General features: G+C 40.0%; 1 protein-coding gene across 1 annotated transcript in view; it reads right to left on the bottom strand.

The window, feature by feature from the left end:
- The window catches only part of PTPRR (protein tyrosine phosphatase receptor type R), a 157,790-nt gene extending 143,143 nt beyond the window's left edge, over positions 1-14,647 (bottom strand). The window contains exons 1-2 of the mRNA XM_074825441.1: positions 14,555-14,647; positions 624-928 (exon numbers count right to left, since the gene is read on the bottom strand). Of these exons, the coding sequence (XP_074681542.1) occupies positions 624-928; positions 14,555-14,615 (366 nt within the window). The 5' untranslated portion in view covers positions 14,616-14,647. The remainder of the gene's footprint in view (positions 1-623; positions 929-14,554) is intronic.
- Between the last annotated feature and the right edge of the window lie 794 nt (positions 14,648-15,441).

Here is a 15,441-nt window from a genome sequence, read left to right as displayed (position 1 = left end):
ATCACTTTTTTGAGAATGGGAAAGATCACACACAGTTAACCGAACAAGAAACGTCCCAGTCCATGTGTCCCAGAAGGAATGCCTATGGCTTACACCAACAAAAACATAGTTCTTATTCTTCGCAAGAAACAGGCTCATTTTCAAACAGCTATGTAAACGTAATGGTGGTTTTACTGGAGAAATAGAAGTGAATTAAACCTTTGTGTCAGCCTTTTAAAATCTCTCTGCCTCTATCAGATTCTTCCCTGAAGTATATTTTCTTGTGCCCTATGCAGAATAAGTTTAAAACCCATACAGCAAAGGCAGTGCAAACATCAGTCAAGACAAGAAGATGAATGGCACTTGAGGCAAAGATAAGTTCTTTACCTACAGAGAGGCTATATTCTGCACTGGTTCATCGGATTACTTGTTGATCACAGTGAGGCTATATGAATGTAAATTCAAATGTAAATTCCAATAAAGTGAAGAGATTCAAGACATGTGGTCATTATTTAGATTTAGATGATCAGCCAGGCAGTGGAATATGAACTTTGGATAGCTCATATTACAATCTGTCTATATTTATCTACAGGTGTATTTATTCATAAAAATACCCCCTCCAGAACCCAGAAAAAGGCACTTACCACAACAATCACATTCGTTGCAGGAATGGGAAGATTTTCCACTTCCAAATCTTGACCAGTCATAGCTAACAAATCGAGGGATGGGTCGTAGGCGGGTCTGGGAAAGGTTGATTTAACAATTATTGCAGGGTGTAACTTGCTTATTTTGGTGTGGGAAGAAGAATGGAAATTTTGTTTGGAATTCTTATAACTGTCTGTATCCAGACTTTTCTCCACACTCTGCACATGGTGATAAATAAACACAGGTTTTCCACTCTTTCTCTGATGAATTGCCAAAAAGTGGTCGTTGTCTCCAGAAAAGCAGCCTGTAGAAAGAGAAGAATAAGTTTAGAATGTCTCTCTTGCATATTCTGTAGACAGCACTGGAAATCTGATGAGACTTTTGGGTTCTACAAGATTTGGAAAGAATATTTGTGGAATACAAGAATTCCCTTAAAATCCCACAACGCAATTTTTATAGCAATAGCTTAACAACATTACAGAGAGTCTACAAAGTATGTGAAGTGTATCACATTCTTAAACTCATTTTTACAAGGCTTTTAAAAATGTTATTTATACTTTGAGTCAGGGTTACATTTCAAAAATGATGTGCAAGAGCAGAGGACATGCTGAGCCAAGTCCAACTTTTGGTATCAGTATCAACTCCAATAGGAAAACATATGCAGTCCACATATGCACATCCACAAAGATGTATTTAATCACTCAGTAATACCAAAGATGAGAATTGCTGTGATTGTCTTTTATATATGGGGACTTGAGGAGAAAAGGCCAAGAACCAGATCCAAAAATTTGACTTAAGAAAACATGTAAGAAAGCTAAGAAAGGTAAAGTTCAGATGCCTGAGGCCATAATCATAATTCTGCTTAAATTAGTTATAGTCCCTTGTGCCAACTCTTGTTATGACACAACCTTCACTCAAGCATCGCTTGGCCAGCCAACAGAGCACTTGGCTCTCTGTAGAGGAGATACAGGTGTGTGGATTTAGCCATACCTTGCATAGCTTGGTGCTGGACACAAAGATCTCTTTTAGATTTCATGGTTTTCATAAACTATGTATTACTGAAAAATAAGTTTTATTTTGATAGTCAAAATACTTCCTAATACTTCTTTATAAAAGGAAACAGAACTAAAGTTTTATTTGATTTTTTTTTTTTTAATGGATGAAACGTAGTGAATCTTCAGTGCCTTTACGAAGAACAGAACAGCTACAATGGTCCAGTTCAGTTCCCAGTCTGGAAGACGGGCTGTCCCTCTGAGCAGAAAAATAGGCAAGGATCAGCTCCTTCATAGATAAAAAGTAACTGAAGCTGCATTAGTCACCTCCTGGAAGAGCGCTCAAAGAAACCCACTGTGGTACAAAAGGGACTTTGTGTTCTAAGAGAAGTGGACCCAGAGCACTCACTCTTATCAGCCTGGATTTTCCTCTTCAGAAGCTGTTGGAGTTAATGGCAATGTTGAACTTGCGTTCTGATTTTGAGTAAAAGAAAAATATAAAATCAATGTTACTTTAATTCTCATAATGAGCTGTGAAGAACAGCTCAGAACCAACAACATGTTTCAAATCAGGTTGAACACAAAATAATTTTGTTCTATTCAGACTGATTCTTGGCTCTGATTTTTTTTGCTTCTGTAAGCAAATCAAAATAATCATTCATTTGCACAGCTCTACCCAGAACCCTTAGGAGATTTCAGTGTAGGTAATTACATTCTGTTGACCTAATTTCCTCATGAAATTTCGGTTAGGAAAATCAAGGACAATACCCTATCTGTGCTTTAGTATTGCTATGCATCACTGGGAAATGCATTCTCTGCCAAAAGTGGGTCCCTGTCAGTAGGCGGTGAAGCAATCCATAACATACATGAGCAGAAAATCAATAGGAAGAATACAGAATACAGAATCCTGCATTTTACAGCACACTTAGAGATCCTCCTATTATAAAGTAGGATGCTAAACCTAAGGCTACTCTTTTAAATGGTAAAAACAAACACTAACAAATTCCTAGATGACCACTGAGGTCACATGTGTACAGCTGTTGTCAGGTTTAGGTTGGGAAGATGACTGAGAGCAGGAGAAAAAAAAAAAAAAAAAGAGAAATTGCAGAGTATAGTCTTAAAGACAGCTAAATTTCAAAGCTTGTTAAGCTTGCTGGGATCTCATTAAGCTTTGTGGGGGTTGGCTTCATTGACAAAATCCTGAGCACTGGTCTTAACTAGACATTTAGAGAGTTGTGTGAATGGCAAAATAAAAACAAGGAAACATCAGCACTTCTCATAGTCACGTACTTCTCATAGTCACCTACTTCTCACAGTCACCCCTTTGCTGGTTTTATTTTCATGTCTCCTTCACAGAAAACCAGTATTCCAAAACTGATCATAGATAAAATACAGGAATGTAACTATAGACACATTTGTTTTCTGTGGTTCCTCTTTGCTTCCTTCATTCCTACTCGTCTGTTTCTGAAGGCATTAAAACCACTATGATTCTCCTGTAATTCTTTATATTGCATTTTCTACCCATTTTAATATTCCAAATTCCCCTTTCATTTCATTTATTTTACTGAAAGAAGCAGTAAAAAATAATATAATTAAGTACTAGCTCAAAATCTTCACTGGATAATATTAAAGTAAATCTCAAGTATGACTTCAGAGTTCATCCTGACTGAATCCAGAGTAACACAGAAAAACCTGAATGGTTGACTTATTTTTGATAAAACAATAGTTAAAGGAATACCCCAAAAAGCTTGCCTGCTCATGAATCTCAGTACTTTTTAATGGCAGTATCACCATTTCCCACTAAATCCCAGCAGGCTCACTTCCATTAGAATGCTAAAAATCACATCAGTAACACAGGTTCCTGCAGCGGATTCGATACACAGTCCATTGCAGCAGATTCTCAAGATGGACAACAAAATATATTTTGGTAATGGCACACCCTGTAGAAATGAAAAATTAAGAAGTCTAATTACACAACCTACTCTTTGCACTCACACAAATCTATTTTTTACCAGCTGACAGCGCAGAAGTTCAAATACGTTCCAAGAAAATTACTAGGCTGAATTTGGTTTTCTGAGAACTCCACATAGCCCCAGTAGCTCAAGTAGGTTACTTGCAGTTACAGTCCCCCATGTGAAAAACTTCATTGATCTTAGCAGACCGTGGATAAGGCCACAACCGTGATCAGACTTTGGCTCCCAGACTGCTATGGATGCCTCAGGTGACCCTAACAAGTGGGCCACCCTTCATACAAGGGAACCTAAAGCTTCCTCTTAATCTCATGAAGGGGGAAAATATTCCTTCTTGACGCCCCAGACTTTGGCTCTGAACATAAGCAGTATGCACCAATGAGGCACTCGGAGAGGTAAGTCATTAGAAACACCAGCACTTTCACTACACGTCACCTTTAAATATTGCTGGTCTCCAACCCTTAAGAGAGAGAAGACGGGAATTTCCCATATCAAGTTCTGTACCTATACAGAAAAAGCAAATGCTTCTTTGTGACCCCTGGGGAAACCATCAGAAACTATGACGAACTGAAGTATGATAGCAAAAAAGTGATTTTGGTGCTTTTTAAGCTTCAGATATCCCAACATACACAGAAATTAAGAAAATGGGGCTTAGGACAAGGCTCAAAAAATAGAATTCCTAGAGGTATCTCTTCAATAAGCCTAGCAAACTTGATCCTAAAGTGAGTTTTGATATTCTGCTCACACGACCCTGTTTGAACTCTACTTCAGAATGTAGAGTTATTCATGACTGACTTGTAATATTCACTCAGTGCTGGTATAATCCTTTAACTAAAATAATTTTATTCCTTCTGCTAAAATTCCCTATGCTCAAGTGTATTTACAAAAAATTACAGTGTGTTCTGCTTTGGCATTGAGGAGAACAGACTAGATGTTCATGTTATGATTCCATGCTATTTCTTCTAATCAAAAAGGTGCTGAGTCTTCACCTATTTCTCAGCTAAGTATAGCTATTTTTATGTCAATAGAAAATATTATTTCATTATTTATTCCAAAATGAACAATAATCAATGGTTACTTTCAAACTCACTTCAGAACTTCGCTTAGCATCAGATTTATATCTACTTTTGCTCTTGGAAAAGAGTCTACCCTTCCTTCATGTATAGATCATCCCACACAATAACCATTCACATTCCCTTTAGTAACAGATTCTGTACCGTGACATTATACTGGTATGATTTGTTGATTCTGTCTTCCACTTCTGTCTGTATGATGTAGTGACTGGTCACCACTCCTTTTCTTAGGCTTTTCCCTAAGCTCCTGAATATTGCTACTTCTTCCGCTGTTCTTTACCTTCTGATTGACTTTTCCTTCTTCCTTGCAACTCCTCACATGCTGCTGCTGCTTTTCCTTAGATTCTTTTTTTAACAAGAAAGCCTGTCTTGACCTTGCTTCCATGTTCCTCCATTGTAACCCCCTATTTAATTTAGCTTCTCCTGTACAACAGTATTTTCCTTCCTCAAAATCTCAGATTATCTTTAATTGCATTTCCAATCCCTGGATCTTTGCTTCTAGAGCCTCTACCAACTGAAACACTTCACCTATTAAAGTGCAACAAGAAGCTCCAGGGTGATGTAGAATGCGTACTTTCTACATACTTTCAGTGCATCTGAACATCTTCTCTGCTTATACTAATTTCAGTATTTCCAGCATTGCCACCACTTGCCATCTTTGTCTTCATCAATCTTCCTGAAAGGAAAATTGGAAAAATCTCTGTGAAACTCCCTGTTCTGCTGGTTTCAACTGTTCTGCTTGCTGGTTCGAACTATGTGTTCACTTGATCTTCTTAGTTATCTGCAGAAACAGACAAGATAAAACAATTTCTGCCCTGAACTAAAAAGAAAAAAAAATTTCCAGTCTACAGAAGAGTGATAGAGAACTGACCCAGTATATGAGAAGCACAAAATTTTCTTGTGATAATAGATGGGTAAATCGCAAGAATGCTAGATAGCACATGCTGCTGAGCCTATCTTACACTACAAATTTGTATTACATATGCAGAAGTGAAAGCCTACAATAAATAGTAAATCTGATGTGAAAGATGTTGTGGGCACTTTTGACTGTCCCTGTTGGCCTCCGCTTAATAGAGGAATCCCAGGATTTCTCTAGACTGTCTTGACTCCCTGAACAGTCTCAGACAGCTGACATTTTATTTTAAAGCAACCTGCCAGAAAATTGTTAGATTCTTAAATCCAAAATACCTTCACTTTCTCTAAAATAGACAGATAAACTTCAAGATAGTCAAGACCCATTAATAAACCAGTAGCACAGTAGCACTGTTTTCTCTTTTTAAAACATACAAATATCACAGCTTTACAGATTTTTTTATCTCACATCCTCTAGAGCCAGAACGTAGAACTTTATTCAACTGGAAAAGGAGAGTCCCGGTGGGACATAACATTCTTTTGTAAATCTGATAGGGCCAAGATAATGGTGTCTAAAGACTTGATGTGTATCTAGAAAAACAATTTGAGGTCATTGTCTTAAATCTTATTATTTGTCTTAATCTGAACAAATTAGATTCATAATAAGTATGTTCCTGAACATTCCCATTTTCTGTAATGAGAGGTATACTGTATATTTACTACTTGTAAGTAGTGCAGCCACCCCACATCCATAGAAAGAACTGCTGTGCTATACCTGATTAGTAAGTAAAATGCACAAGTGAATACAGACACATCGTGCATATGTTTTAAAACTCACACTTAATACTATAACCAGCACTATAACAACGCTAAAGTCTCTTTATAGTTACAGATATCTTGGTACATTACACATCCTGAGATTTTCATGCTAACAAGATGGAAATTGGAGGAAAAAAGACAGAAAATGTAGAGTCATTTCATAGGGGAAAAACATGCTGAAACTTGACTGATTGGTTTCAAAGATAAATTTAACTCAAATGCAATTTGAGTTACAGTACTTAATACTGTTGCCAAATAACTTCTCATTTTCAGTAAAAAGACTTACTAAACTTTGGTAATTAAATTTTGTACCCTAAGCTCCCCATGCTTTTTTTCTTTCTCTTTAGCTCAGCATTTTGAAATACTCTCTTTGTCCCATACAATCTTTCTTCACATCATATAAACCAGCCTCAGACTTTGGACAGGCTTGGTCTTTATCACCTCTTACACAATGGTTCATCTCTTCTTGAACAGCCACCCAGAGCCACTGTGAGCAGCAGGTCAATGTACTTATGCAGTCCATTGATCAATCCTCTCCAATAATGCCAACGTTCCTACAGCTAGGAGATTCATCGTCTGCCTCTTTTTAGTCCATTGAGATGGAAATGGACTCACACTCTGCAGAGCAAAATTTGCAGTTCTCTCCTCTCTATATAAGGGCCAAGTAGATGTTGGCCCAGAGGAAGGGGGAAAAAAATAATCTCTTAGCATCTGTGCTAAAATGCTTAATATCATGCTAGCCATTTATGAGCATGGCTCTAAACTCTCTAAACACTCTAATGACAAAGATACTAAGGGAAATGCTAACTACTGGCAATTTCTAGACATAGCATAAACACTACTATAGGTTTAAACGACTTCTGTCTTCTCTGGGCTGCGAAGGTTGTCCCTTCTGGTGCAGACAACAGGACCTTCCTTTGGCTGTGACTTTAAAAGATACAAAGTCTATTGTTTTATCCCTGTTTCATCTATCTTACCTGGGGAAAAAAAAAACCTGAAACATATCAAGAGTCAACATATTTGGTGGGAAACAAAAATGTTTTAAATGATGTTGAAAGCACAAATGAAAACAAAAGCTATCTGGAGGCAATATGCCTTGCTTCTGTACCATCTAGTTAATAGTATAGCTTACTGTCAGCAAAGCAGTACATCAATCAAGTCAAAATCTCATTAGGACAGGCTATGCAGTTTTAGCCAAACACAAACAATTGTTCTACTTTAGCACAGTGGACCAAAAATTATTACAAATAAAATGCAGTTAAACAGTCGCTAAAATATGATTTCACCATCAGCTTGACAACAGAACATACTTTCAAAAGTGCTTTTGTGAGGCAAACCTGAAAAGGAAAAAATATGAATTCACTTGCTGGTATGGTAGCACATGCATGAAGCAACACATTGCAAGATTTGGAACTGACAAAAGAATTGACTTGGGAAAAGACTTTCCCAGATATAACAGCCCTTGTAGCAGAAGGATTTGCAGGCTGTGACTGTTTCCCTCATTCAGAGAATAACGCCAAAACGCAAAGCCTGATCAGACCTTTCCTTCACACCGCAGCCTCCTCTTAAGACAAAACCTGTTAGAGCAATACAAATGAAGCTATTCCCTATCCAAAGTAGGCTGCTAGACCTAATAATCTTTCATCAGGCATTCTCCTGCATAGCTTCTCATGGCCTCCTTCAGCTAGAAGAATTTCTCAGGCCAGTTACATTCAAAGTCTTGTTCATGAACAAAGATGAAGCACACCTTACACATTTAAGTAAAGCCGGGAGTTTATTGTTAACATAATGAAAATCTTAATCTAATTCAAGAAGCATTGTTAGTATAGATCTAATTTCTATAGAAAAACAAAGAATAATAATACAGAAAAAGTCACAATAATAGCAATAATACAATTAAAACTGTCTATCCCTTTCCCTGATGTTACGCTCACCCCTCCACTGCTTCTCTGGGTCCTAAGGTCAGTGGTTTCACACTGGTGTTGGCAATGGGAGGATGTTATGAGGAGTTGTCAGCATCCGGAGCCCTTTGCTGGGAGGAATATGATATTCGTGCTGATGGATTCTTCTTCCTCCTCTCTTCCTCCTTCCTCTTAGGGCTATATATATATATTTGTTTGCTAACATGCATTTACACCTTTCTCTTTCTTCAATTGGTCTGCAGCTCCAGGTTACATCTGAATTTACAATAAATGGTGCCATGTACATATGTGAGATACTATTTCTTTGTTCTCTTTCTTAACCCCTAAAACCAGTTTTCTCAAGCTTCAGGACTGCATTTTTACCTATTACTGAGCTTTTTATAGCATGGAGATCTTCAGTGCCAAGCCTGTGCCCCATCTCTTATCATCCCATGCCAGCACTCCTCCATGCCACATCCTGTGACTCCACTCTCACTGCCTCTGCTGTTTTACCAAGCCTGTGTAACTGCTACCTGTATAAACTAGAGTTGTACCACACAAAGATAACCAAGATTAAAACAGATATAGATGCTTGGTCAATTGGAGAAACTGCTGTCAGAGCTAAACCAAGTAAAACAGGCAGCTCAAGGAAAATTTGAGCAGAGCAGACCTGAGAAGCCCCAGTCATGAGGCCTTACAAACTCCGTACAAAGCTTACAGCTTTGTTATTAGCAATGGCAACACCATATTACAGGGCTACAAGGTCACAGTGCTTCATAGGAAGGGTTCTGCACTTTCCTAGCTAGCTCCAGTAATCAAAAGGCTAGGCCTTTTGCAGCAGAGGAACAGTACCCATGACATATCAAAATTCAGAGCAAGCAACCTATACCAGAGGCAAGCAAGCACAGAACCGGACAACTGGAAAAATATTTTGATTTGCCCTTAAACAAAATGTTCAGAACTTTTGACCAAAAAAAAAATTCAGACAAAATTCATATAAAATATGTGTGTGTATGTATGTGTGCAGGTGTATATATAATTTGTTTTTCTGTGTGTGTTTGCGTCTGTGAGAGCGAGCAAGCACATGCACGCGTGAGAGAGTGCGGGAGCAGCCCCGAGAGAGAGAGGGGGAGGGAGTACACACAAGAGAGGGAGGGAAGGGAGAGATGATTGCAAGGAATTTTTTTCCTTTTCTAATAAGCAATCTGCTGAAAATAGAAACAACTGCAAATTCATTTTTGCTGAATTTGTCCTTTTCAGTAGGAAAAAAAAAATGCTCTGGCCAAAAATATTCACAGCTACAGTGAATCTGAATTAAGCACGAGTGGTATCTTTTTCTAAAAGACACTTTGCATCTCATTTTACGGGCCTGTTGCCTGATATGTCAATAATGAAACTGTATACCACAGACCATTGATTTCACTAGGTCTACTCATGTGAATTAAGAGATGAGCCATTGGTCCCAAAGGCACTTAAGTATTCTGCCATACTTATGCCCTGGCACTAATGTACCGTATAGTCTCACATCAGACTTCTTTTTCCAGAAGGTGTGAGAAAGTGATGCATCAGTTTGCTAATTTTGAGATTACTGTCATTTTCCAAATGAAGGTTGTGGCTGAACTCTGCTCTGCATAGCGTGGATGTAAATATATAGTATCTCCATGAAATATATAGTATCTTCACATAAATCAGTAGCTGGTATGAAGGGAAGTCAAGTTCAGTCTAAAAGTTTGGGCTGGTATTTTTTGCAGTAGTACTGCTCTAGGAAATCACACTGAGGATTTCTGAGCAGATTTTATTAAGCTTCTCCAGTTATTTATTCCAAAGCCATGCTGAAAATCCTACAGGACAATGACTGTGCTTTATGAAGTAAGAGTCCTACCCCTCCTTCTAGTCCCCCACATCAAGCCTCATAAACATCCCCGTGGAGGGGGACCACCATCAAATGTGGCCACCCACTGTTACCTCATTAGCCTCCTTCTAGAGAGACACACTCCCCCAAGAGCCCAATTCATGGTTTTCAGCAAGTCTCCTGCTTCACTCTCTAGAGAAGCTGAAACCAGCCCTCGCTGTCTAAGATGTTTCAATCTTCTCATAATATAACAAATGAAATTAGGCAGGGATTCCAAGATCACAAACCTCAGTAATTTCCTAATGGAGATACTGAACATAAACCTCTTGTAGAAGATGATGTCTTTCAAAATTATGAATAGCAAGAATTTCCACATGTAAAAACATTACAAGAGTCTCCTTTTCAACTAAATACTTCCTCAAAAATCTGAAGTCAGATAGTGAATTACAAAACTATTTCTCCCCAACAGAACCTTTAAAGAGACAGATGACTACCCTCTGATTATCCATGAGTCTACTAATAAAAGGCACAAATGTCTATTCTAGTAAAAACACCCACTCATGGCCAGCAATATGTTTTCTAAAGAAGTCAGTTATAAGTACCAGCTTCATTTAGATTATGTTAGTGTAATGAAGCAGAATTCTAATACATTTCTGAAATCAATAGCTCCTTCGCATTCACTCTAAACGTATTTAGAAGCTAGCATTATTCACCCATTAGTATGAGGTTACTGAAATGGATATGATTGTAAATGCATTTTGTGCAGATCTCACCTCAACCCTAGAAGTACAGTCCCCGGATTTTCTTATTTTTGTGACAGAGCTTGTGCATTTTATAGAAAATAGGCCCCCCCAACACTCAAGTAGAAACCACAGTCCACTCAAGTCATTTCCAACCATGAGAATACCATGCAGTGTATGTTTGACCAGGAAAGCTGAAATACTAGTTTCTGCTCAGCAGAACTTATCACTCTGTGGACTTTAGTAATGATTAACTGAGAAGCAGTCTAGTGTATTTATAATGTATGTTTCTATACCTAGTGAATTCTAACTAAAGAAGTGTTAGTTTGTGGTCAAAGAAATTTCAGTTTTGATATAAACAATCCTTATGTTATTACAGCATTGCCCCAAGAAGATAAAATGCCACCCTGAATTTTACCCGATTCAGCTGATGGGCTTAGGGAATGAATCCATCAAGAGGTCCAGAAAAGGATCTACATGACTCCTCTCTGAAAGGGCTAGTAGGGAAGTACTGGTGCATACTGACCTAAGGTTGTCAATGCATCTCTTCACTGATGAAGATAATTAAAAAATTATATAATAGAAGCCCTTACCAAGCTAGTCTAAGGCCTTTGCTCAACAAACCATGCCTTAGATGACCTGACCAAACCTTCAGTTGTTAACTTTTTGCTTTTCCAGCACCAGGGTTTGTTCACCTTAAAAGCAAATTCTGCAAAAATGCTCTCTTAAAGAGAGATTTTTAGCATAAGGCAGGTGGTGGGTTGATATGGTGATTGCTAACTGAGTACATTTTTTTCTAGTCTAGTTGATTTTCCTAGCCTATGGATATTTAACTCATGATATATTTTAATTTTGTTCGCAAAAGTTGTTAAAAAAGAAAATGAGGTGAAATAGTTAATTAGTTGAGTAATCTGGATGACTCAAATGGCTCCCTAATTACAAGTTAGTCTAATGCATCCCTTTGTGTTTTTGCTACCACCTGCCATTCTTTTACAAGGAAACAACGCTTTCTAGTCATCTTGGGAGACATTAGTTTTTTATTGCAAGAACATGTATTAGATCATACCTACTAAAAAAGAGTATAACCTGTGCTGTCATGCACTCTCTCATGCATTGCCTAATGTAATTTGAAAGTTCATGCTGACCTGCAATCAGTCACTACAGATTTAGGTCTTCATCCAACAGCAAGTTCTGTATCGGTTGATTGCTTCACCTGCTGTACTCAGCAGACGGGCCTAATTCTGTTTTCAGAGACGCACGCACAAGTGTCTTTGATTTCAGCAAGCAATATAAGGGTATACCAACAGCACAATTGGATTTAATTTTCTGTTTACACAGCTGTCATGCTTTATTGGAATCAGTATCAAAATCAACTTGGTAAAATGGTACCTTTTTAAGCACATGAAAATTCCTCATCACATTTTTGACACAAATATTTTCCATTTTTTGTATGGATACATATGTGGCTACTATAACACAACCAGAGTAGAATTGTCTTTCCATAGGAAACCAGATTTGCTATATGACATGCATTACCTTTCCATTACAAAGCACTATTTAAACATATTAGAGAATTAATTCTTTTTGCTGTAGCATTAGCTCAAGCAAACGTAGACATGTTTTCTCTAAAATCTATTATCACCAAATGATATCAAGGGAGATTTGGTTCACGTCTGCTGACAATGTCTTTAGCATTCCCTAGAAACATGCCTCTCATAAATTCAGCTTTGGAACAAAAAAGCCAATCAGTTTCCATCATATTACAAAAAACCTGACATTTGGGATATAATTTGTGACCTAGCACTTGTGGCAAGTGGAATGCATTTTGTGATTCCACATGAACCAAAGCTGCAAAATCACCATCAATAATTCATAAGTTTAGGCTATACATAAAAGATGCCCATAGTGATAGCCTGTGTAAGACCAAATTTTCTACTTACATCAGATGAAACAGAGAAATCTTAGCAGTTTAAGCTTGCTATGTTATTTCATTGTTATAACATCTTCAGTGACTTCCAACAAGAGCAAGTTGTATGCATCCCTGCCTTAGAGGAAGCACAGCTCTTGCACTCAATGGGAATTGTGCCCAATATGCCAAGGTTGAATTCAGCTCCTGTGTATCCTTCCCATTGACTCCTCTGAAGCAATTATGTTCCAAGATTGTCCAGGGAACAAAGTAACACCATATAAATGTCTATTTTCCTCTCTTTTTCTCATAAATAGAGACATTTTCATAATAAAGGCCAACTTTTGTTTGCAAGCATTCCCACTAACTTAATGAAACGAGTAAAACTTAGTAAGGAAGTAAATGATTTACTGGCAGGATATAAACCCAGCTTCCACTAGTACGATAGAAAAATGAGGCAGATCAAAACTAATGCAAAGTCCACTATTAGCAGAGGATACATTGCGATTAGAAGGCATGTTATGTCAAATAGAGGCTGTACACTAATTTTGTACACATGACCATTTTAATACATGTTGTAAAAGAACAATGTAAAAGCAGCTTAAAGCTTTTATTAAAATGGATCAAGAAATGCTCCCCATCTTTCAGTCAATAATCTCTTGCACATATGAATATAAGGCATATACAGGAAAGAGTCTCCTGAGATTTTATGAGGTGTAGCCTAATATTCCAGGGCAATAGAATACCAATAACTGAGACAAACCACTTCTGACAACAGCAAACAAAAGAATGCAGTTGCCCAGTTTCCTGATGTATCTGTATCAACAACTATTTTCATAACACAGCTTATTCGTGGGGGACAAACATGTTCAAACACTGCTTCCACATAAGAGACATGAAGTTCAATTACTACTTTTAATGATTCTGCAGTAAGACAATGCAAATTAGTTGCACCTTAAAAATCTCTCCTAAAAACAACGTTCCCACGAGCATTTAATTGTTGTTCTTAGACTTCAGTGAGGTTAAAAGCAGGGTGCAACAGCCATTTACACTTCAGAAGTAGCTATGCCTACCATAAATGATAAAACAAAGAAACTCAAGTTTATGAATTGAGAACTTAATTCAATTATAGGTACCCCAGATTTGATTTCCATCCTAAGAGTATATATGCTTAAATCTGCACAGGAGACAGAGAGACTATGAAAAATAACCAGCTTTTCATGACTTAAAGGAAGCCTGAGATTTATGCTAGAAGTATAAGCTATGACCATCATAACGAAACTGGCAGTGGAACTTCATGTACGTACTAGGGCGCTCATCACTCACCACATTTCTGAATGAGGCACACGTTTTGCTAGCAAAGCAGAGAGAGGATTTATTATCACCGCTACAGCTGAAACGCCTGCTGTCGCAGCTGAAATTCCCCTTTCCAAAAATCGTGCTGCCACGAGCAAATATAAGTAGCGACGCCTCCCCCCCAGCAATGAAAAAGAACAAAAAAACAGGGGAAAAAAAAAAAAAAAGGATAAGAAGAAGGGATGAAGGGGCACGATTTTCTTTCGCTGCCCCAGCCGCCGGCCAGGTCCCGGCTCCGCGGGGCGCGTAGCGCGGGGCTCGCCCGCCGCGGCCGCCCGCTGTCCGCGGTGCTGAACGGCGCTCGCGCTGCCGCCCGCTGCCCACCCGGAGCTGGCGGCCGCCCTTACCGCGCGCGCGCGCCAAGCCCCGCGCCGGGCCGCCCCGCCACAACAGGTGCGCCGCCGGGCGCAAGCGGGTGCCCGCCGCCTTCCCCGCCCCGCCGGCCGGCCCCGGCGCCGGCCCCGCTCACCTGCGGCGCGGAGGTGGAGCAGGAGGCAGAGCGCCCGGAGGCACGCGGCCGCCCGCCGCATGGTGCGAGCCGAGCCGAGCCGAGCCGAGCCGAGCCGCGCCACAGCGTCCCGCTCCCCCCCGCCCCCGTCAGTGAGCATGCCTAGGAGCGGGCTGCGCATGCGCAGCGCGGCGCGGGCGGGAGGGAGGGTGGTTGGGCGGGCGTCTGCCCTCACCTGCCTCCTCGGCGCGGGGTGAGGCGAGGGGCGAGTCCGGGCTGCGGGGAGCGGCGGTGGCTGGGTTTGAGATCTCCCTCGCCTTCCCGCACACCGGGAGGTGGGGTTCTGGAGGGGCCGCCGGGAGCCGAAGTGCCCGGGGGTGAGAGGCGAAGGCAGAGATCTTCAGGTGCAGCCGCATGTCGGGACAGGAGGCGGTGGGGAGGGGGGTGGCTTCTCCCTCAACTCCCAGCTGAAGCGGCAGTCGGGGCTCGCTGCTGCAGCCAGGAGGTGGGGTTTGCATCTCCCCAGTATTGCAGCGCTGATGAGGCTCGTCTCGGAAGATTTGGCACGTCTGGGAGGACTTTGACGATGTGTGGTTTTGTGCTTGTGGCGGAGGCAATCCTCCAATACGTTGTGAAACACGTTGCGTTGTAAAATAAGTAGTTAGCAAAAACTGCGTGACGGAAATCACGGCTGATAACAGAAATCGAGTAACGTTTGCTTGGGATCTGCTGAACTCCAGATGGTGGTTCAGACCAGGCTGATGCAACACCTACTCAGGAGACACTTAGGAAATTTGATTACATGGGTATCAGAGACCCACCTAAACATGAAACAGCCCTGTAGCAAGATCATTTTCCAAAGTTGAGTTTAATTGATCGAAAGAGTCACTGGAGGCTAACCTTGAGAG

The sequence above is a fragment of the Strix aluco genome, chromosome 5 (assembly GCF_031877795.1).
Source record: "Strix aluco isolate bStrAlu1 chromosome 5, bStrAlu1.hap1, whole genome shotgun sequence".
In the NCBI taxonomy this organism is placed as follows: Eukaryota; Metazoa; Chordata; class Aves; order Strigiformes; family Strigidae; genus Strix; species Strix aluco.
This window is presented reverse-complemented; position numbering and strand designations above follow the sequence as displayed.